Source organism: Miniopterus natalensis, chromosome 17, assembly GCF_054644295.1.
Source record: "Miniopterus natalensis isolate mMinNat1 chromosome 17, mMinNat1.hap1, whole genome shotgun sequence".
Classification (NCBI taxonomy): Eukaryota; Metazoa; Chordata; class Mammalia; order Chiroptera; family Miniopteridae; genus Miniopterus; species Miniopterus natalensis.
Genome location: NC_142097.1, coordinates 6,815,989 through 6,832,916, shown reverse-complemented (window position 1 = coordinate 6,832,916; position 16,928 = coordinate 6,815,989). Strand labels below are relative to the sequence as shown.

General features: G+C 42.4%; 1 protein-coding gene across 1 annotated transcript in view; it reads left to right on the top strand.

Annotated features, from left to right (window-relative positions):
• The window catches only part of DNAH9 (dynein axonemal heavy chain 9), a 295,671-nt gene that overhangs the window by 193,475 nt on the left and 85,268 nt on the right, over positions 1-16,928 (top strand). The window contains exons 46-49 of the mRNA XM_087825845.1: positions 2,850-2,992; positions 3,361-3,522; positions 3,728-3,961; positions 12,651-12,911. Of these exons, the coding sequence (XP_087681971.1) occupies positions 2,850-2,992; positions 3,361-3,522; positions 3,728-3,961; positions 12,651-12,911 (800 nt within the window). The remainder of the gene's footprint in view (positions 1-2,849; positions 2,993-3,360; positions 3,523-3,727; positions 3,962-12,650; positions 12,912-16,928) is intronic.

The following is a 16,928-nucleotide window of genomic DNA, read 5'->3' as shown; positions in this document are numbered from 1 at the left end:
CTCTTTTTGATGCTTTGTGCTCCTTGTTTTTCAAAAATCTTGTCCTGCTCAACACCATAAAAATAACCTCATTTTTTAACTTAAATGATGACTGTTTTACTTTTCATTTTCACGTCTTTAATTCGCCTGGAACATATTTTCGTATGGTGTTCTAATTTTATCTTTTCATATTCATACTGAATTACCCCGACATCACTTATTGATTGGTCCACCCCTCGTCTGCACACTGATTTTTAATGACAATTTCCTATCTACATCTGGATCTGTTTCTCAGCGTTTGGCTCTATTGTTCCGTTTTTTTTTTTGCACCAGCACCAATTTCATGCCGTTTCAGCTAACGTAGCTTTATGGGTAGTCCTGATTTCTGGGAGGAAGAATCCCTCCTGCTGGTTCTTGTCCACAAATATTGTGGCCATTTTTTACCCACTGCTCTTCCATATATATTTAAGAGTAGGCTTGTCAGGATCAAGAAAAGAACCCTATCTGGTCTTTTATTAGAACTGCATCTTCATGATACTGGCAATACTGACTCGTCCACCCGTGAACACAATACTTCTCTCCATTTACTTAGGGGTTGTTTATGCCCTTCAACAGTATGCTATAGTTTTTACATCAAGAGCTAGCACATCTTTTTGTCTATTTATGAATGCCTGCCTTACATTTTTTGGTATTCTAAATAACTTTAAAAAACATTTTTGCTGAAGTGCAGAAATGCCATTTTATTTCCAATTTTGATTTTATATCCAGCAGGCCTATTGTTGAACATGGCTGTGAGTTCTGATTGTTTATGTGTATATTCTCTTAGATTTTCTATGTTTTAGAAAATTTTATTTTGAACAATGATGACTATATTATTTCCTTAACTATCCTTATACATTTAATTTTTTTTCTTAACATTTTGCATAACCTAGGACATCCATATAATGTTGGATAGAAAACATAGTTGAGAGTCTGTTCATAACTTATAAAAATTTCAATCTTTACCCACATCTCTCTATTTTCCTCACCCCTCAGCCCTTGGCAACCACTTTTCTACTGTTTCTATGAGTTTTACTTTTTTTTTTTTTCAGATTCCACATATAAATGATACCAGGCAATATGTGCCTTTCCGGCTTATTTCACTTAACATAATATGCTCTAGGTTCATCCATGTTGTCACAAACAACAGAATTTCCTTCCTTTTTAAGGCTGAATAATATTCCTGTGGATATTTATGCAGCGTATTTTCCTGAGTCATTCATCCATTAATGGACACTTAGTTTGTTTTCATACCTTATCAACTGTGACTAGCACAGCAAGAAACATGGAAGTACCGATACCTTTTCAAGATAATGGTTTCTTTTCCTTTGGATATAGACCCTTGAGTGGGATTGCTGGATCATATGGTAGATCTATTTTTAATCTCTCAAGGAACCATCATACTGTTTTCCAAGCGGCCATACCAGTTTACAATCCCACCAACAGTGGACAAAGGTTTCCTTTTCTCTTCTTACCAACACCGATTATTTCTTGTTTTTTTGTTTCCACTCTTTGATAATAGCTACTCTAACTGGTGTCAGGTGGTGTCTCATTGTGGTTTCGATTTGCATTTCCCTGATGATTAGTGATGCTGAGCATCACTCCATGTACCTGTTGGCCAGCTATATGTCTTCTTTGGAAAGCATATATTTTCTTTTTTTTTAATCTTTTTAAAATATATCTTTATTGATTTCAAAGAGAGGAACGGGAAGGGAGAGGAAGAGAGAGAAGCATCAATGATGAGAGAGGCATCATCAATCAGCTGCCTCCTGCACGCCCCCGACTGGTGATCGAGCCCGCAGCCCCGGCATGCGCCCTGACCGGGAATCGAACGGCAATCTTCCGGATCCTAGGCCAATGCTCAACCGCTGAGCCACGCCGGCCGGGCATTTTTTCTTAATTGTTTTTTGGAGTTTTGTTTTATTGCCGTTGTACTTTACCTATTGTGTTTTCATTCCATGTATATTTTTAATTTTTATATAAAATTTATCAATTTACATGTGTCAGATTTATCTTCTAAAAATATCAATGTTGAGTTATAGTTAGAAAGTTCTTCCCCACGCAGAGATTTTAAAATATTTTCCTATCATTTTTATTATTTTATTTTTATAGTTGAATCATTATTCTGTTTGGATTTATCTTAGTATACAGTGGAACATAAAGGTCCAACCATAAATTTTTTTACCTCCCAGTTTTCCTAACACTATGTATTGAATGTTCATCTTCCCCCCACTGAGTTAAGATGTCGTACTTACACTACATTTTATGAAGTCACCCCTGTTCTCTCCCCTCTTTCTCTAATAAAAAGGGATAGCTTGTTCCTTTTTAATTTTATTTTTTAATTACAGTTTACATTTAATACTATTTTGTGTTTGTTCCAGGTGTTCAGCATAGTGTGACAGCTCATTCTTCTTAAATATATGGACTGACCTGTATATTTCTCGTGGCCCTTTTCACCAGGTCTCATAGCTACTTTATATCTGTTTTATTTCTCCTGCTAAATATTAAGCTCCTTACAAGCACAATTTCTAGAACAGTAGTTAGTAAATACACGCTTTAAGCAAAAGGGGAAAAGGCAATTGAAAGCTCTTGGGCTACCAGCTACTAACCCAGGACAAGAGAGTGCCATATACCCTGTTCCATCCTTTAATGGATTATTTTCCTGCCTGGGTTTGGAGGAGATACTCTGTCTGTTCATTTTCACCAGCAAAAGTGGTGGAACATGGTCTAAAATCCAAAGGACCTGTGTCCCAAGGTCGAATAATATCATGTCCAATTGCTTCTGGCAGACAGATGTCAAAGCTGTCCATCTGTGCTCCATTTCTTCCTAGGAGAGATCCCAGATCTCTACTCTGATGATGAAGTTGAAAACATCATAAGCAGTGTGAGAAATGAAGTCAAGAGCCAAGGTCTGGTTGACAACAGAGAGAACTGCTGGAAATTCTTTATAGATCGGGTCCGACGACAACTGAAGGTATAGAAGGATTTACTGCCCAGGGTAGACAGGACCAGAGATGATTCCTGAAGGCCCCTACTAATATTTGGACACAGCTGTCCTAATTGATTGTCTTGGGAGTGGGAGGGTGAGGGTGCAGTGCCCTGTCAGCCTTGGCAGGGGTGCCCTTCTCAGCTGCCTCATGGACACTGGCCTCCCTCTTGCCTCATAGTCTAAGTTTTCCACTTTCTTGGCCAGAAAGTCTGGCTAGCAATTATAATACAGATTTTTGTCTCTGTTGGATGTGTCTCTCAGTTTCCTAGGAAATTAAGAATCCAAGGTTGAATCTCTCTCTACGGCTACTTCTCTGATACCTCTTTGGTTCTCCCGCCCTGCTGACTTCTCAGGTGACTCTCTGTTTCTCCCCTGTGGGGAACAAGCTGAGGGTCCGCAGCAGGAAGTTCCCGGCCATTGTGAACTGCACGGCCATCAACTGGTTTCACAAGTGGCCTCAGCAGGCATTGGAGTCTGTCAGCCTCCGCTTCCTGCAGGACACTGAGGGCATTGAGGTGAGAGGGAGAAGGGGACACTCCTTAAGATTCTTTCAACCTCAGGGAACAAGGAATTCCATGTCCAGAATTCTAGGGTCCAAGTTGAGGCTGGGATAGAGTTGTTAGAACAACTTTGCATGTAGTGAAGCAATAGGGGGTGGGAGCACTTACCCCCAGTCTTCATGGTAAGACTATCTCTTTATTTCCTACACTTTGATTTTAGCCCACAGTCAAGCAGTCGATTAGCAAGTTCATGGCTTTTGTCCACACAAGTGTCAACCAAACATCCCAGTCTTACCTGAACAACGAGCAGCGCTACAACTACACAACCCCCAAATCGTTTCTGGAGTTCATCCGACTATACCAGAGCTTGCTGCGCAGGAATGCAGAAGAGCTCACGTCCAGAACACAGCGGCTTGAGAATGGGCTGCTGAAGCTCCACAGCACCTCTGCCCAGGTAGTGGCATCCTTCCGATCTCTCCTGCCTGGGGGGGGGGGGGGGGGGGCGAGAGCAAGTGGGAGCAGCCGCTTTTCAGAGAACTGGAGGCATCACACTTGTCCAAAAATCATCCATGGTTTTCGGGAGGCCCCAGTATTATCAGAAACGGTACCAAGAATTAAGGCTGAACTCTCCAGCAGAAGGGCACACCCTCCCTTCAGGCCTGGTCAGCTCCCTCTCACCGATGCTGGAATCCCGGGAGCACCGCTCCTCTCTCCCTCTCTATCACCCCCTCCTCTTGCTCTGCTTTCTCTCGAGTCCACTTCCCTTCCATCTTCAAGACTAAAAGAGATGAATGGTTGGAAGAAATGGTCACAGGGCTCTACCAATTTTCTTTTCTTTCTTTTGTCTTACAGTATTATCTGTCAAAGTGCCCTCGGAACCTAACTCTTGAACAAATCCTGTCTCATTTCATGCATTTCCTCGTACACTTCTAGTTGGTTGGCCATCAAAAGAAGGCCCCTGTTGTCCTGTCCTTGTTATAATTTTCTACTTTTCCAGAAGGAATAAGTTTATTTCAGTCAATATACTACTCCTCCCTTGAGAGCTGGGGACAGCTCTAGCGCCTCCTCTGCCCCTGCTCATCCCATCAGACACTGTCGATGCTTGATGGCCCCTCCTGTGCTCTGTTTACCCGCAGCAGAGCCGGTCTCTCATTAGGGTGATGAAATTTCATTCATTTGCACAGTTAAACTAAAATTGTGATCACTTTACCTGTTGGACATTCCACGTTCCTGTAGATGTATAGGCCTCTCATTTACTATCATTTTCTCAGAGCTTCGCCTTTGGAATAACTGTCATGAACAACCTTCTGACCTGTGCTTTTTCTCCACTTCAGTTTCTTGATTCACAGATGTAAAATATCTAAAGGATTCCAGTTCATTTAGTGGGATGCATTGGGCCCCTTGCAGTCTATAGTCCTACTCTTTCTTCTAATGAGAAATTCTTCTATTTTGTGGTTTTGTCCACCTGCTCTGGCCCCTCCTCCCGGAGCAATGACTGGCTGGGTGGGCTCCCCGTGCCAACATCTACTACCTCGTCACCCATGGTTTGCACCCCTTTGGCCTTTTTCCCTGCCCTCCAGGGCAGCCTTTCACGTTTGTCCTCAGCAACACTAACTCAACAGCGTGTGATACCGCTCTGCTTCCTGGGCTTCCAGTGGAGACTTCAGTTGTGCTGCTACATTTTTAACATCCTACCAGCCCTTTCTCATCTCACCCTTTTTCCTTCCCTATTGCTTTTTCATTTTAGCCTGTTTTTCTGCAACTATATTATAGAAACCATTCTCCTGATGATGCCAAACAGCTCCCTTAGTGTTTTTTTCTAGATCCAGGATTGGGTCCTTTTCAGAGCTGCCTTCTTCTGAGTCTTCTAGCTGCTATTTCTGCCCTCATTCTGTGTTTATATAAAGACCTTTTTTTTTTTTTTTTTACTCACCTTCAGACATAGTGAGACATCTGTTGAAACTCAATGTTTGTCAGCAAATGGCGTGTGACAATGACCTATGATGCTACTTTCTTCCCATCTATGTCATGACCAAACCCTTTTTTAGAGCTACAGTTCAGGGCCAGTTGAAATACACAGATCCCAGTCCAGGTCTTAGCGGTTGACCTGGTGTCCACCTGTGCAGTAGAAAGGTGGCATCTTCTCCCTCAATCACTTTCTGCATCTGTCAGTCCCCAAATGTGTGGAAAACAGCATGAGAAAGAATCCCAGAATGCGGTGCTACCAGCTGTTTTAAACATCTCCCCCCTTCTCTTCCTTCTGCCTCTCCCCCACCTACTGTCCCCTCAGAACATTCTGCATCGCCCTGGGCAGTGTTCCACCCCCTACCCGCCTTTCCCCTGGGAATTGCTGATCAGCCTGTGTAGAGGATATTCGCTGGGGAGCAAGCGATGTGTGCGAGCTCTTACGCTCTCACAGAGCAGCACCCCGCATTCCGCTTTGTGCAGACAGTGAGGAAAGCATAGGTGTGTGCTCCTGTTTCAGAAGATCTCTATTTAACAAGGAGACGCCTGGTTGTATTTTGGTGACTCCAGCTCCGTCTGCATATAGTTAGTGAAAAATCCCAAGTCCTGGCATCAGTGTCAGTTTCTTCTCCTGTGTTCCCTCCCTCAGTGAACACTTCTACCTGCCCGTTACTAGGCCAGAAACTGGGGCATTGTCTTTGACTCGTCTTTTCCTCATCTTTTCCTCGCTTCCCGCGTCTAAGCACTAACAAATTCTGTTAGTTTTCTAAACGTCTCTCAAGTGCACCCCTCTTGCTATAGCCCCCATTTTCAATGTCTTGATTTAGACACTTTGTATCTGGATTATTTCAATAAATCATACTCTCCGATCTCTCCCCCTTCCCAAGCCTGCTTTGCCCACCACCTCTTCTTGCACCTCTCATGGGGCCGAAATCCCTGCGGTCATCTTCGGCTTCTCATTCCCCTCTTTCTCTCTCAGTCTACGCCCAGGAAGTCACTGTTGGCTCTAACTTCAGTTATGCCCAGGGTTTCACCAGTTCTCGCCTCCTACACCACCACCCAAATCTGAGCACAGCCGTCTCACCTGGAAGCCACGATTCCCTTCTGACTTGTGTGTCTGCGCCTATCTTTGCCCCTCAGTAGTCCATCATCAACAGAGCAGCCAGAGTGATCAGCTGAAAACAAATTAAATCATGTCGCTTTTCTGCTCAAAACCCTGAGATAGGGATGGCCCTCAGTTCCCTCGTGACAGGGCTTCCAAGGCTCCTCCCAGCCCCTGCTCTGTTACCTCTCAGGCTTCACCTGCTGCCGCCCACCCGTGACATTCCCCTCCGGCCGCGCTGCTTCTTTGCTCTCTCCACACACATACCAGGCCTTCGCACTGGCTGTTCCCTCCACCTGGGATGCTCTTCCCTCTGAACTCCCTGCGGCCCGCTTCCTCATGTCCTTCAGTTCTCTGCTCAGATCTTACCTTCTCAGCGAATCTAACCCTGATGGCCGCATTTTAGATGGTAGCCTCAGACCCCTCCTGACCCCTCATTCAGCTCTATCTGCCCTTTCCCCATAGCACTTACCCCTGCCTAACATACAGTTTACTTATCTGTGTGGGGTTTTCGTTGTTGTCTCGCTCCATTTGTTGAATGCAAGCTCTGTAAGGACAGAGTTCTCTGTTTTATCCACTGGTGTGCCTGAAACAGCACCTGGGCAGAGCGAGCTCAGTAAATGTCTGTTGAATAAATGCAGTGATTCATGAACAGCGCTCTCCTTCACCTCCCGGACTGTACGCAGCACTAGACCAGTGCTACCCAGTAGGGATATCCTGCGAGTCGTGTATGCAGAGTCAAATTTTCTAGTAGCTACGTCGAAAAACATGAAAGGAAACAAGCAAATTTTCTTTTAATAGAAAATTGTAATTATATACAACTTTGTCATATACATTAATCATATATTTTATTTGACCCAGTATATCCAAAATATTATTTTAGTAGATAATCAGTGTAGAAGAATTGTTAATGAAATACTTTCCCTTTTTTTCTACATGGTTTCACATTTTAAGTGCTCATTGACCACATGTGGCTAGTGATCACCAAACCAGACAGCACACACTAGGCCAGCCTCTGTCCTGCTCTCGGAGTGATCTTTGCTCAAGCCAGGAGTCTGAGTATTTTCTCTTGTAGGTCTTAATGCTTTAAACATTACAGTTCAGATTCCCTGATCTTTTTTAGAACTTTCAAAATTGTACCTTTCATATTGCTCCACTGTTTTCTTCCTCTCTTCCACCACATTGTACCCTGAACTCCAACAGTACTATTTGTAGTTCCCACGATAGTCCACAAGTAGTTCACAGCTCTGTGTCTTTATGTGTGCCCACACCTCGGCAGTTTGTTACTGTTAAGATCTAAATAATTTGCTGCCCCACTGCCCAGAAGCCCTTTCTAATTTCTGACTAGCTATGCATCAGTCCCTTCTCGGTGGTTCCATCCTTGAATTATGTTTCTTCTCTCGCATGTATTGTGTCTTACCATTACCAGTCCTTCAGGGGCAGAAATCAGGACTCATTGGCACATACGAGGCATTCTAGAAATGGGTAGATGGGATATGATAGATGGATGGGCAAATAACCATTGAACAAGTTCTAAATCACCTACAAGCTCAGAGTGGGGTGGAAGGTGGATCTTCCAACTATGTACATGTTATATATTTCATACTTATTGGTCATTATGATGCAGATTCTTCTTATAAAAATGGTATCTAGGGTCCCTGACTCTGATAGAAGCCCTTCATCAGGAATTGTTCCTTTGGTAGAAAGACTGAAGTACATCATCATAACCCGACATAAGGTTAATGACTTAAATTATATTGTATCACTATCCTACTGCCCAATTATAACCGTTTTGGTGTTCATAACCTGGTGGGAGTAGACTGCATGAATCTCACAGCTCTAGCTCAGACAGACTCCAAATTTATGTAGTACAATAATAGTTGTACAATACAACTATTCAATAATAGTTGTACTAGTACAATAATAGTTGTACCAGAAGTGGTAATGATAATGGTAATAATTGCAACAATTAAGAATTGTATAATAACCTAAAGTTTATAAACTTGAGATATAATTTCATGCTTAGCATCAGCTGGTCAGAAATGTAACTTTATTTTTCTATAACTGGATTTAATTCAGCTCTGGATCCGTCTTTTTCATTCAAGAGCAGAAAGCTCCCAGTATTGCATTTTGGGCTGACTTGATGACTTCAGTTAAAAACAGGCTTTGGAGGGCAGCAGCTCAGAGTTCTAGCTCTCCTGGGCTGCTTTCTTCTGGAGGGTCTTTTCCCCCTGGGTCTGTAGTCATGTCAGGCTTCAGGAGGCAGCTGATGAAACACTGTGGTGGGGCCACCAGTTCCCACTGGCTCTGCTGATGGATGGATGGTCCTTCCCGGTGTTCAGGTGGCATCTTCTGTCTTTGCTTCAGCTCCAGCTGAAGTCTTCACAGTTGTTATAACTTGTTTTCTCTCTTCACATAGTCAGTACCCCCAACCCTGACTTGGGTCTTACCTCATCTCCTACTGATATCCTCAGAACCCACTGTCGTCCTCGCTTCTGTATCTAACTCAGGAGTATCCATGAGTAAGTGGGGCTGTTGGATTGAAAAAATGTTCACAAAAGGTCTACAGGCTACTGCATATAGGATTTAATCAGCAAATCTGTCAAGCTGGGAACTTTTACATTCAGTTTATCTTAGGGTTTCAAATCTCAACCAAATTTACCTGAAGCTTACAGTTAATAATTTACCATGATGTGTTCTCAGGACTCTTTTTGTTGCAAGTGAGAAAAACTAAGTCAGATTCACTTAGCAAAAAGAAACAAAACATAAATGATAAGAAGGAAAGGAAAGGAGGGGAGGGGAGGGGAGGGGAGGGGAGGGGAGGGGAGGGGAGGGGAGGGGAGGGGAGGGGAGGGAAAAAGAGAATATTTTTAGATATTAGTATCCTGCTGCCCTTCTTAGGACCCTTTTGATGGCAACTAACCAAAATCCAACTAAACTTGGTTTAGACAAGTCAATAAAATAAAATAAAATAAAATAAAATATAAAATAAATAAAATAAAATAAAATAAAATAAAATAAAATAAAATAAAATAAAATGATTCATGTCACTGAGAAGTATGGGATAGAGGTTAATTTGGACAGGGCTGGAGCTAGATACTCACTAGATGCCCCTGTTCAGGCCGGCAGCTGCCCTGCTTGCATTCTGTCTGCTTTGCAAGCCCAGTATAGAAAGGAGGGCCTCTTTCCTGGTATTTTCAGCCAAGTTCCTGGGTTAATGGCAAGTGGTTCTAATTGGCCTCTTTGGGTCATTGGCTTACCCTCAGTTGGATACTTTCATTGGCCAAGCCAGGATTGAATGACAACCGCTGAAGTCAATCCCCCCCAACCTACAAGGACTTGGGAAGGGGGAGTTCTCTGAAGGAAAATCAAGCTGTGTTATCAGAACAGGCAAGCATAACAAAGATCTAATACAGATGGAAGCAGCCATGTCTAAGAGGAAAGCCTGCTTGAAGTCTGAATTCCTATCAGAAAGTGCGGGGTAGCTCTGTGAACTGAGTTAAGAACGAAGATACCTCTAGGCCTCCAACCCTCAGCGGAGTGTTTTTGCTGTTGATTATCCTGGGTTCCCTCTCCTTTTTCCAGAGCTCTCAGGAGAAGAGAAGGTCCTGGGAAGCTTGACCTCTCTTTTTAGCATCATGTACCTGATCCTTGAAGAAGGGAGGGTCTCTTACCACAGTATTGTCATCACCCCCAGTTAGACAACATCCCCCCACTTGTCACACACAGTCAGTATTCATGGAGCTGGCAGGACTGAGGGAAGGGGGCTCTTCCATGTTCATGGGGCTCTCCCATGTTCGTGGCACTCTTCCTGTCCAGGTGGGGGAGGGGGTCTGAATAAGTAGAGATCCAGAGGATGGCGTGAACGTTCTGAGTAAGGGAAAGGAGGAGAGAAAAATTGTAAGTAACCTATTTGATGTCCTGTTCTATTGCAGAAGAGCCATGAAGTGAGCCTGAGTTATGCCCTCTCTGTGGCTTTGTGGGAAATGGCCTAGTTCTGACCAGTGGGACCCTCATGTCACCCCATGTCACAGCTTAAAAGCTATAAAGCTCCCATTCACAGTGCAGGTGATTATCTACCTCAGGCCTGAGGTCACAAGCCATATCTGCAATCAATAAAGCAAACAACAAAGAGAAAAACCACTTCAATTTTCTCAAATCTTCCAAGATTTAAAAAGGAACAAAAAGTTACTGGTGTGTTTGCTGACTGGAGTGATTATATGGTTCAATCATTTTGATTTACAATTGCATCTTTGTCCCAGTAGAAAGAACTCCGCAGCTGAGCGACGGGAGATGGAAATGGATTAACCCCCGACATGGGGATATAAGATGTGTTCTAGGGAGCAGGCCTCCATCTGAGGTTAATGCAAAGTCCCCAGTTTCCATGAATACACAAAATTAAAGAGCATTCTTTTTTTTTTCTGCTTTCTTTCTCTTTCCCTTTGATCTACCATGAAAAGGGAATTATCAGCACGTCTAAGCCTCTGCTTTATATTTCTCCTCATGTATTTTGCATCATAAAGCATTTGAATCTGTTCAACGTGTTCCAGGAGCTCTGAAGTAATCTTGGGTTGTTGCGCGAAAGAGGCTGCAGAAAAGTGAGAGACAAGAGGTCATTCTGGAATGCAAAGTTTATGCGCCTTATTGCAAATATAAATGGCTTTTTCACTTTCCAGAAATAAATAGATCTGAGTCTTCGCTTTGCATGCGAAACGGCCATAACACTAGGCCCATGATTCTTAAACCTTGGAGAGCATCAGAATCACCCAGAAAGCCTGTGAAAACAGATTGCTGGGCCCCACCTCCAGAGTCCCTGATGCAGCAGGTCTGGAGTGGGCCAGAGAATCTGCATTTCTAACCAGTGCCCAGGTGATGCTGATGCTGCTGGTGTGGGAACCACACCCTGGGAACCACTGCATTCTGCAGAACTGAATGTACATAGAAAACCTTTCCTCTTTCTCCAGCTGATCAGAGAAATAGACAGTTTCCTGGGTGCTGATAGTCCCATCACTGCCTCCGAAATGCATATAAATATGGAGGCTGGTTGGGGAACCCAGCTGGCCTGGACCATTGAGATTCTTGCTGTCCCACTTCAACTTGGTCAACCTGGGTTGTGGAAATAAATGAAGGCCAACCAAATGAGAACAAGCTCCCGCAGGGGAGCCAGCCACCTTCATTTGTGTTTTGGCTGAGACTCTAGGGCAGGAAGAGTGGGAGAGCTGTATCGTGGGAAGAAAGGAAAGGCTCAGCTGGGCCCTGGTGGAGGCTGTTGGCCTGGGGCAGATGCAGGTGGGCTGATGAGAAGGGGGGCGCCCTGGGTGATCCGTCAGGGGTGCACGTTTGACTTCCTCTGGTTGCTCCTATGTTGGAAGCAGAGACAAAAATTAAAGAAGCTGTCAGTTGTTAATCAAGTCTTGGCCATTTGGGGGCAATTGTTACAGGGGTTGTTGTTTGTCTTTTTGGACTGTTACCTAAACAGTTGCCTGACTTCCTGCAAGTCTGACTGACAGCAGGCTGGCACCCTGAGCAGTGTAGTGGAGGTGACAGGTTGGTTTCCTGGGCAGGTGGCTACAGGCTGTAGCTCAGAGTTCTGCATCTACATGTCAGTCTAGCCACTGTCTGTTCATGTTGTCACTTTCTTGGGATACACAATAGACACTCCATTTTTACCACTTGCTAAATTCTTGTTCTACTCCACAGTGGCCAATTTCAATTAAATAATGACATATTTATTAAGGACCTACTGTGTGCAAAGTATTATGTTAGGCACAGGAATTTTTATAAGACATAGGCACCAATGTCAGTGAGAAGCAGCTGAGTCATTTGGGCATCAAGGAGAAAGATAGGCGAGATCATGGATTGCTTAGAACCTTCCACCACATTGACTGTAGGGGGAGAGGAAGAGGGAGTCCTGTGTTCCCTTCCTTTCCCGGGTCGGAGCGCTCGGTCCCAGCTCAGAGCTTGGCTTTGCACCCTTGCGTCAGGAGTCGGCATTCCCTGCTCTGCAGGGTCAGATCCCCAGGGCTGTGTCCGAAGTCCCTCTCCTCCCAGTCAGCCTGGCGCTTCTCCACTGCAGGTGGATGACCTGAAAGCCAAGCTGGCCACCCAGGAGGCGGAGCTGAAGCGGAAGACTGAGGATGCGGACCAGCTGATCCAGGAGGTGGGCGTGGAGACGGACAAGGTGAGCCGGGAGAAGGCCGCGGCAGACGAGGAGGAGCGGAAGGTGGCCCTCATCATGCTGGAGGTGAGGCAGAAGCAGAAGGACTGTGAAGAGGACCTGGCCAAGGCAGAGCCAGCGCTCACGGCGGCCCAGGCGGCCCTCAACACCCTCAACAAGGTAGGATGCCTGGCGTGCTGCCGACCCTCGGGGGAGCAGGCCCCTCCTCCACCAAGGCAGCCGGGTACCCTGGTGCTCCAAGGGGTGCGAGGGCAGAGTGGGAGAGCCTCGGGTGGAAGCCAGCCCTCACTAGCTTAGCCACTAAGCAAACAAACATTTACTTAAACGGACTAAATGTCGGGCTCCAGAAGCTACCGAAGAAATCCCAGAGATGAGGGTCTGAGAACCCGCTCCTCGGCCCCACCTGATGAGGTGGAGCAGATAGGACTGTACCCCGTGTAATAAGGGAAGCACCGCTTCATGAACCCGGGGCCCCTGGGGTGTCCTCAAGCCTTCTGCCTTCACAGGACTCTGGTACTTGACAGCCACTCCTCTGGTTTCTCGTCATTTTCAAAGTTAACAATGAATCTTTAGCTAATACGAAGGAAACGTGGAAATCAGAGCTTGGTAGTAAGTCTCTGTACATTTTTGGTTTCTGCTTTGGTGATTTCATTTCACTTTTATAGCTAAACTGAAATAAAACCAATAAAACTTTTCTGCCTGGTTGAGGAACAGTTCTGCTGCCAATTTCATGGTCCTTTTTTCCCTACAAAGTTATTTGGAATTTTCTATTTTATTTCCTTTGCGTTTTTTGCAGTAAACTTATTTTTTATTATACAAACGATATATAAAGACATTATATATAGAGTATATAAAATATATAGGGTAAAATATAAAGTCACTGTCTTTTTAATTCTCTCCCAAGACACAAGTCCTGCTCTCTGTGTTTATATTTGTACATGTGCACATAAAAAGTATATCCTATTTTAAATATAAATGTACAAGGTAGGGCAAAAATGAGTTTACAGTTATTCGTATGGAAAATACTACAATAATTAATTAATACAAGAATAGATGCTGTTTCATGTACTCACAACTATAAACCTGCTTCTGCCCCACCTTATAATGTCAACTGACTTTTCCTCATGAAACAAGACTTCATGACAGTACACACATTGAAATTTTACTTAACGCTTCATAGTGTCCCCTGCTATAATTGTCCTCCATTTTATTTAGCAATTGTTGAGTGTTTAATTTGTTTCTTTTTCTCCCCAAGGCAAATAGCCTTGTGCATACACCTTTATTGCAGATGTGCAAACATTTCTCTGGGCCAAACAGCAGTGCACCGGTTTGCCAGAACAATCATGCAGGCTGAATAATGCCTCCTCCACCCTCAAAGAGAGTCTCACTCTAACCTCTGGAACCTGAGAATTTTAATTCATGTGGCAAAAGTGACTTTGTAGGTGTGACTGAATTAAGGATCTTGAGGAGAAGAGATTACCCCACTGGGCCCTAATGCGTCATAAGGGTCCTTAGAAAAGGGAGACAAGGTCAAAAGGAGGTGATATGATGACAGAAGCAGGTGGTGGGAAAAGCTGATCCTTGCCAATCTTAGATATTTACAGTCACTCTAATTTTTCTCAATGAGAGCAAATTGCTTATTTTTAAAAATTATAAATGGTTTTATTCCAATAAGACTGGACATCCTTTCAAATATTTGGATTTCTTCTTTTGTTCATTACTTGTTCAGGTTCTTTGCCTACTTTCTTGTAGGACAGCTTTCTCTTTTCTTATTGATTACTGTTTTTCATTATAGATTTTTACTATTAATCCCTTGGTGTATCTGTTGTAAATACTTTCTCCCTATCGTTTGACTTTTTACTTAATATCAACAAGTCATATAAAATGCAGATTTTATAATCAAATAATTTTGAAAATCTAGGGTTACAGGATTGAACAGACTTCTTTCCTCCGGGATGTGTTAAGGCCTTAATTGGGTAATAAGCTTGATACTAAAAGTGATAGAGAAAATAAAACCCCAAATTAACCTAATTTATGAACAGTGATGTAAGACATCTATATAAAATACCAGTAAATCAAATTACCATGCTACCAAAAGGTAACTATTTTGTATATAAGACTATTCATATAATAATAATATACTACTAAGTTTTCCATATTTAAGACTATTTATATAGTGATAATATGCCATCAACTGGTAAGTTTTCTGTATATAAGACTAGTCATATAACTATACCCAACCATAGGTCAAAGAAGAAAAGCTCTGCAGTCATTCTGAGAGATGGCAAAGTGCTACTTAAGACAGCTTAACATCCATTCTTTATTAAACTCTTAGGAAGTAGGGATAAATGGATGTTTGGACATTTTGCTAACGGTGTCATCAGTCCCAGTGTGAGAGCACCGCCATCCAGTCTAACGGTAGAGCAGTGGGGGTGTTCCCACTAACAGAAAAGGCACAGCCATGCCCCGTTCACTACCACCTAAAATGTCCTGGAATTTCTAGCCAATGCACTAATAAATGAAAAGTAGCTGCGGTCTAACTGTTATAAATACCAGACAAATGTATTAGTACTCATAGATGTCATAAAAATATAATAAGACAAATACAAGGGAAGTGTTAAGCACCCATTACAAAACAATTTACAAAACGTAATAGCTTCCCCAGTATCAGCAGTAGCCACTTAGAAAATACAATATTTTCAAAATAGCAACCAAAGCATTAGGTACAAATAAGCATAAATTTGTTGAAAGTATGTGAAGAAAACTACACATCTTGTTGAGAGATGTAAAACAAGATATGAAAAGACAAATAAATATATATACCAAGTTTGCATATGGGAAGATTCAATGTTATAAGGATGTCGCTATTCCTCAAGTAATTTAAAAGTTAAATGTAAGTGTAATTTAACTCCAATTTGATTTTTGGTTTAGTTGTTTCTAATGTCATTAAAAGTTGATGCCATTTAACCAGCTATGAAAGATTTAATAACCTAAATGTCCAAAAATATGGAGTTGGCTAAATAAATTATGGCTCATTTAAATAGTAGGAAAACTGCATAGTTTATTTAAGATTATGTTTTAAAAATAATAACATAAAAAAGCTTAAGATATAATTTTCAGTGAAAATTATTTTCAAAAATATTACAAATATTGATTTGTGTGTATATGTGTGTGTACACATGAGTATATATAGAATAAGCCATATATATGTTTGTTCACATATATTTATATTTATATACATTCATTATCTTTCTTCTCTGTGTCTCTGTTAGCCTACCTGATATGTGTATGTGTGTATATATATATATTTTTTAATGTACATAACTCGTGTTATCTTTGTGTAGTAAAATTATGGGTGAGTCTTGTTTTCATCTTTATCTTTGATAAATATTTCACAGTAAATATTTATCCCTTCAATAAAAGCACAGTGTTACCTAAGAAAGAATGAAACTGTAAGAGAACTAGAAAACTTATCATAAGGTCAGATTAATGGTAATATGTGTGAAAGGCCCTTCCAAACATAAAAACAAAGGGTGATATCATGATATCACCTGGGAAAGAATTATTAAATTTGACTGTGTAAAAATTAAACTTCTATATATCACAGAATATTATAAATAAAATATTTGAGTTAATATCTTTAGTATGTAAAGAGCTCTTATAAACTGTGCTGAGATCTACCATTTGTCTGCCTGTCTGCCCACTTACTCCTTGCCCCTTCCCTCGCTGTGTTTTCTGAGACCTGGGAGACTGACTTGCATCAGTTCAGTCGAAAGCCCTCCCTTGCCTTCTAGCTTCAGTCACCTTTGGCCAAGATGGGCATCAGCAGGAGACTGAGGAAGGGAGAGAGTGAGGTTAGGGTATAGTTGTCCCCTCTTATCCATGAGGGATATGTTTCAAGACCTCCAGTGGATGCCTGAAACCACAGATAGTACCGAACCTTATATACATGTACTATGTTTTTCCCCTATACATACATACCTATGATAAAGTTGAAAATATAAATTAGGCACAATAAGAGATTTATAGCAATAACTAATAATAAACTAGAACAGTTACAACAATATACTGTAATAAAATTTGTCACTGGGAAGGGGGAATGACTCAGCACAGAAATCTGAGGTCTATCTCCAGAGCCCACAACCCTAGATTCTCCTCTCACAGCGCCAGTCCACA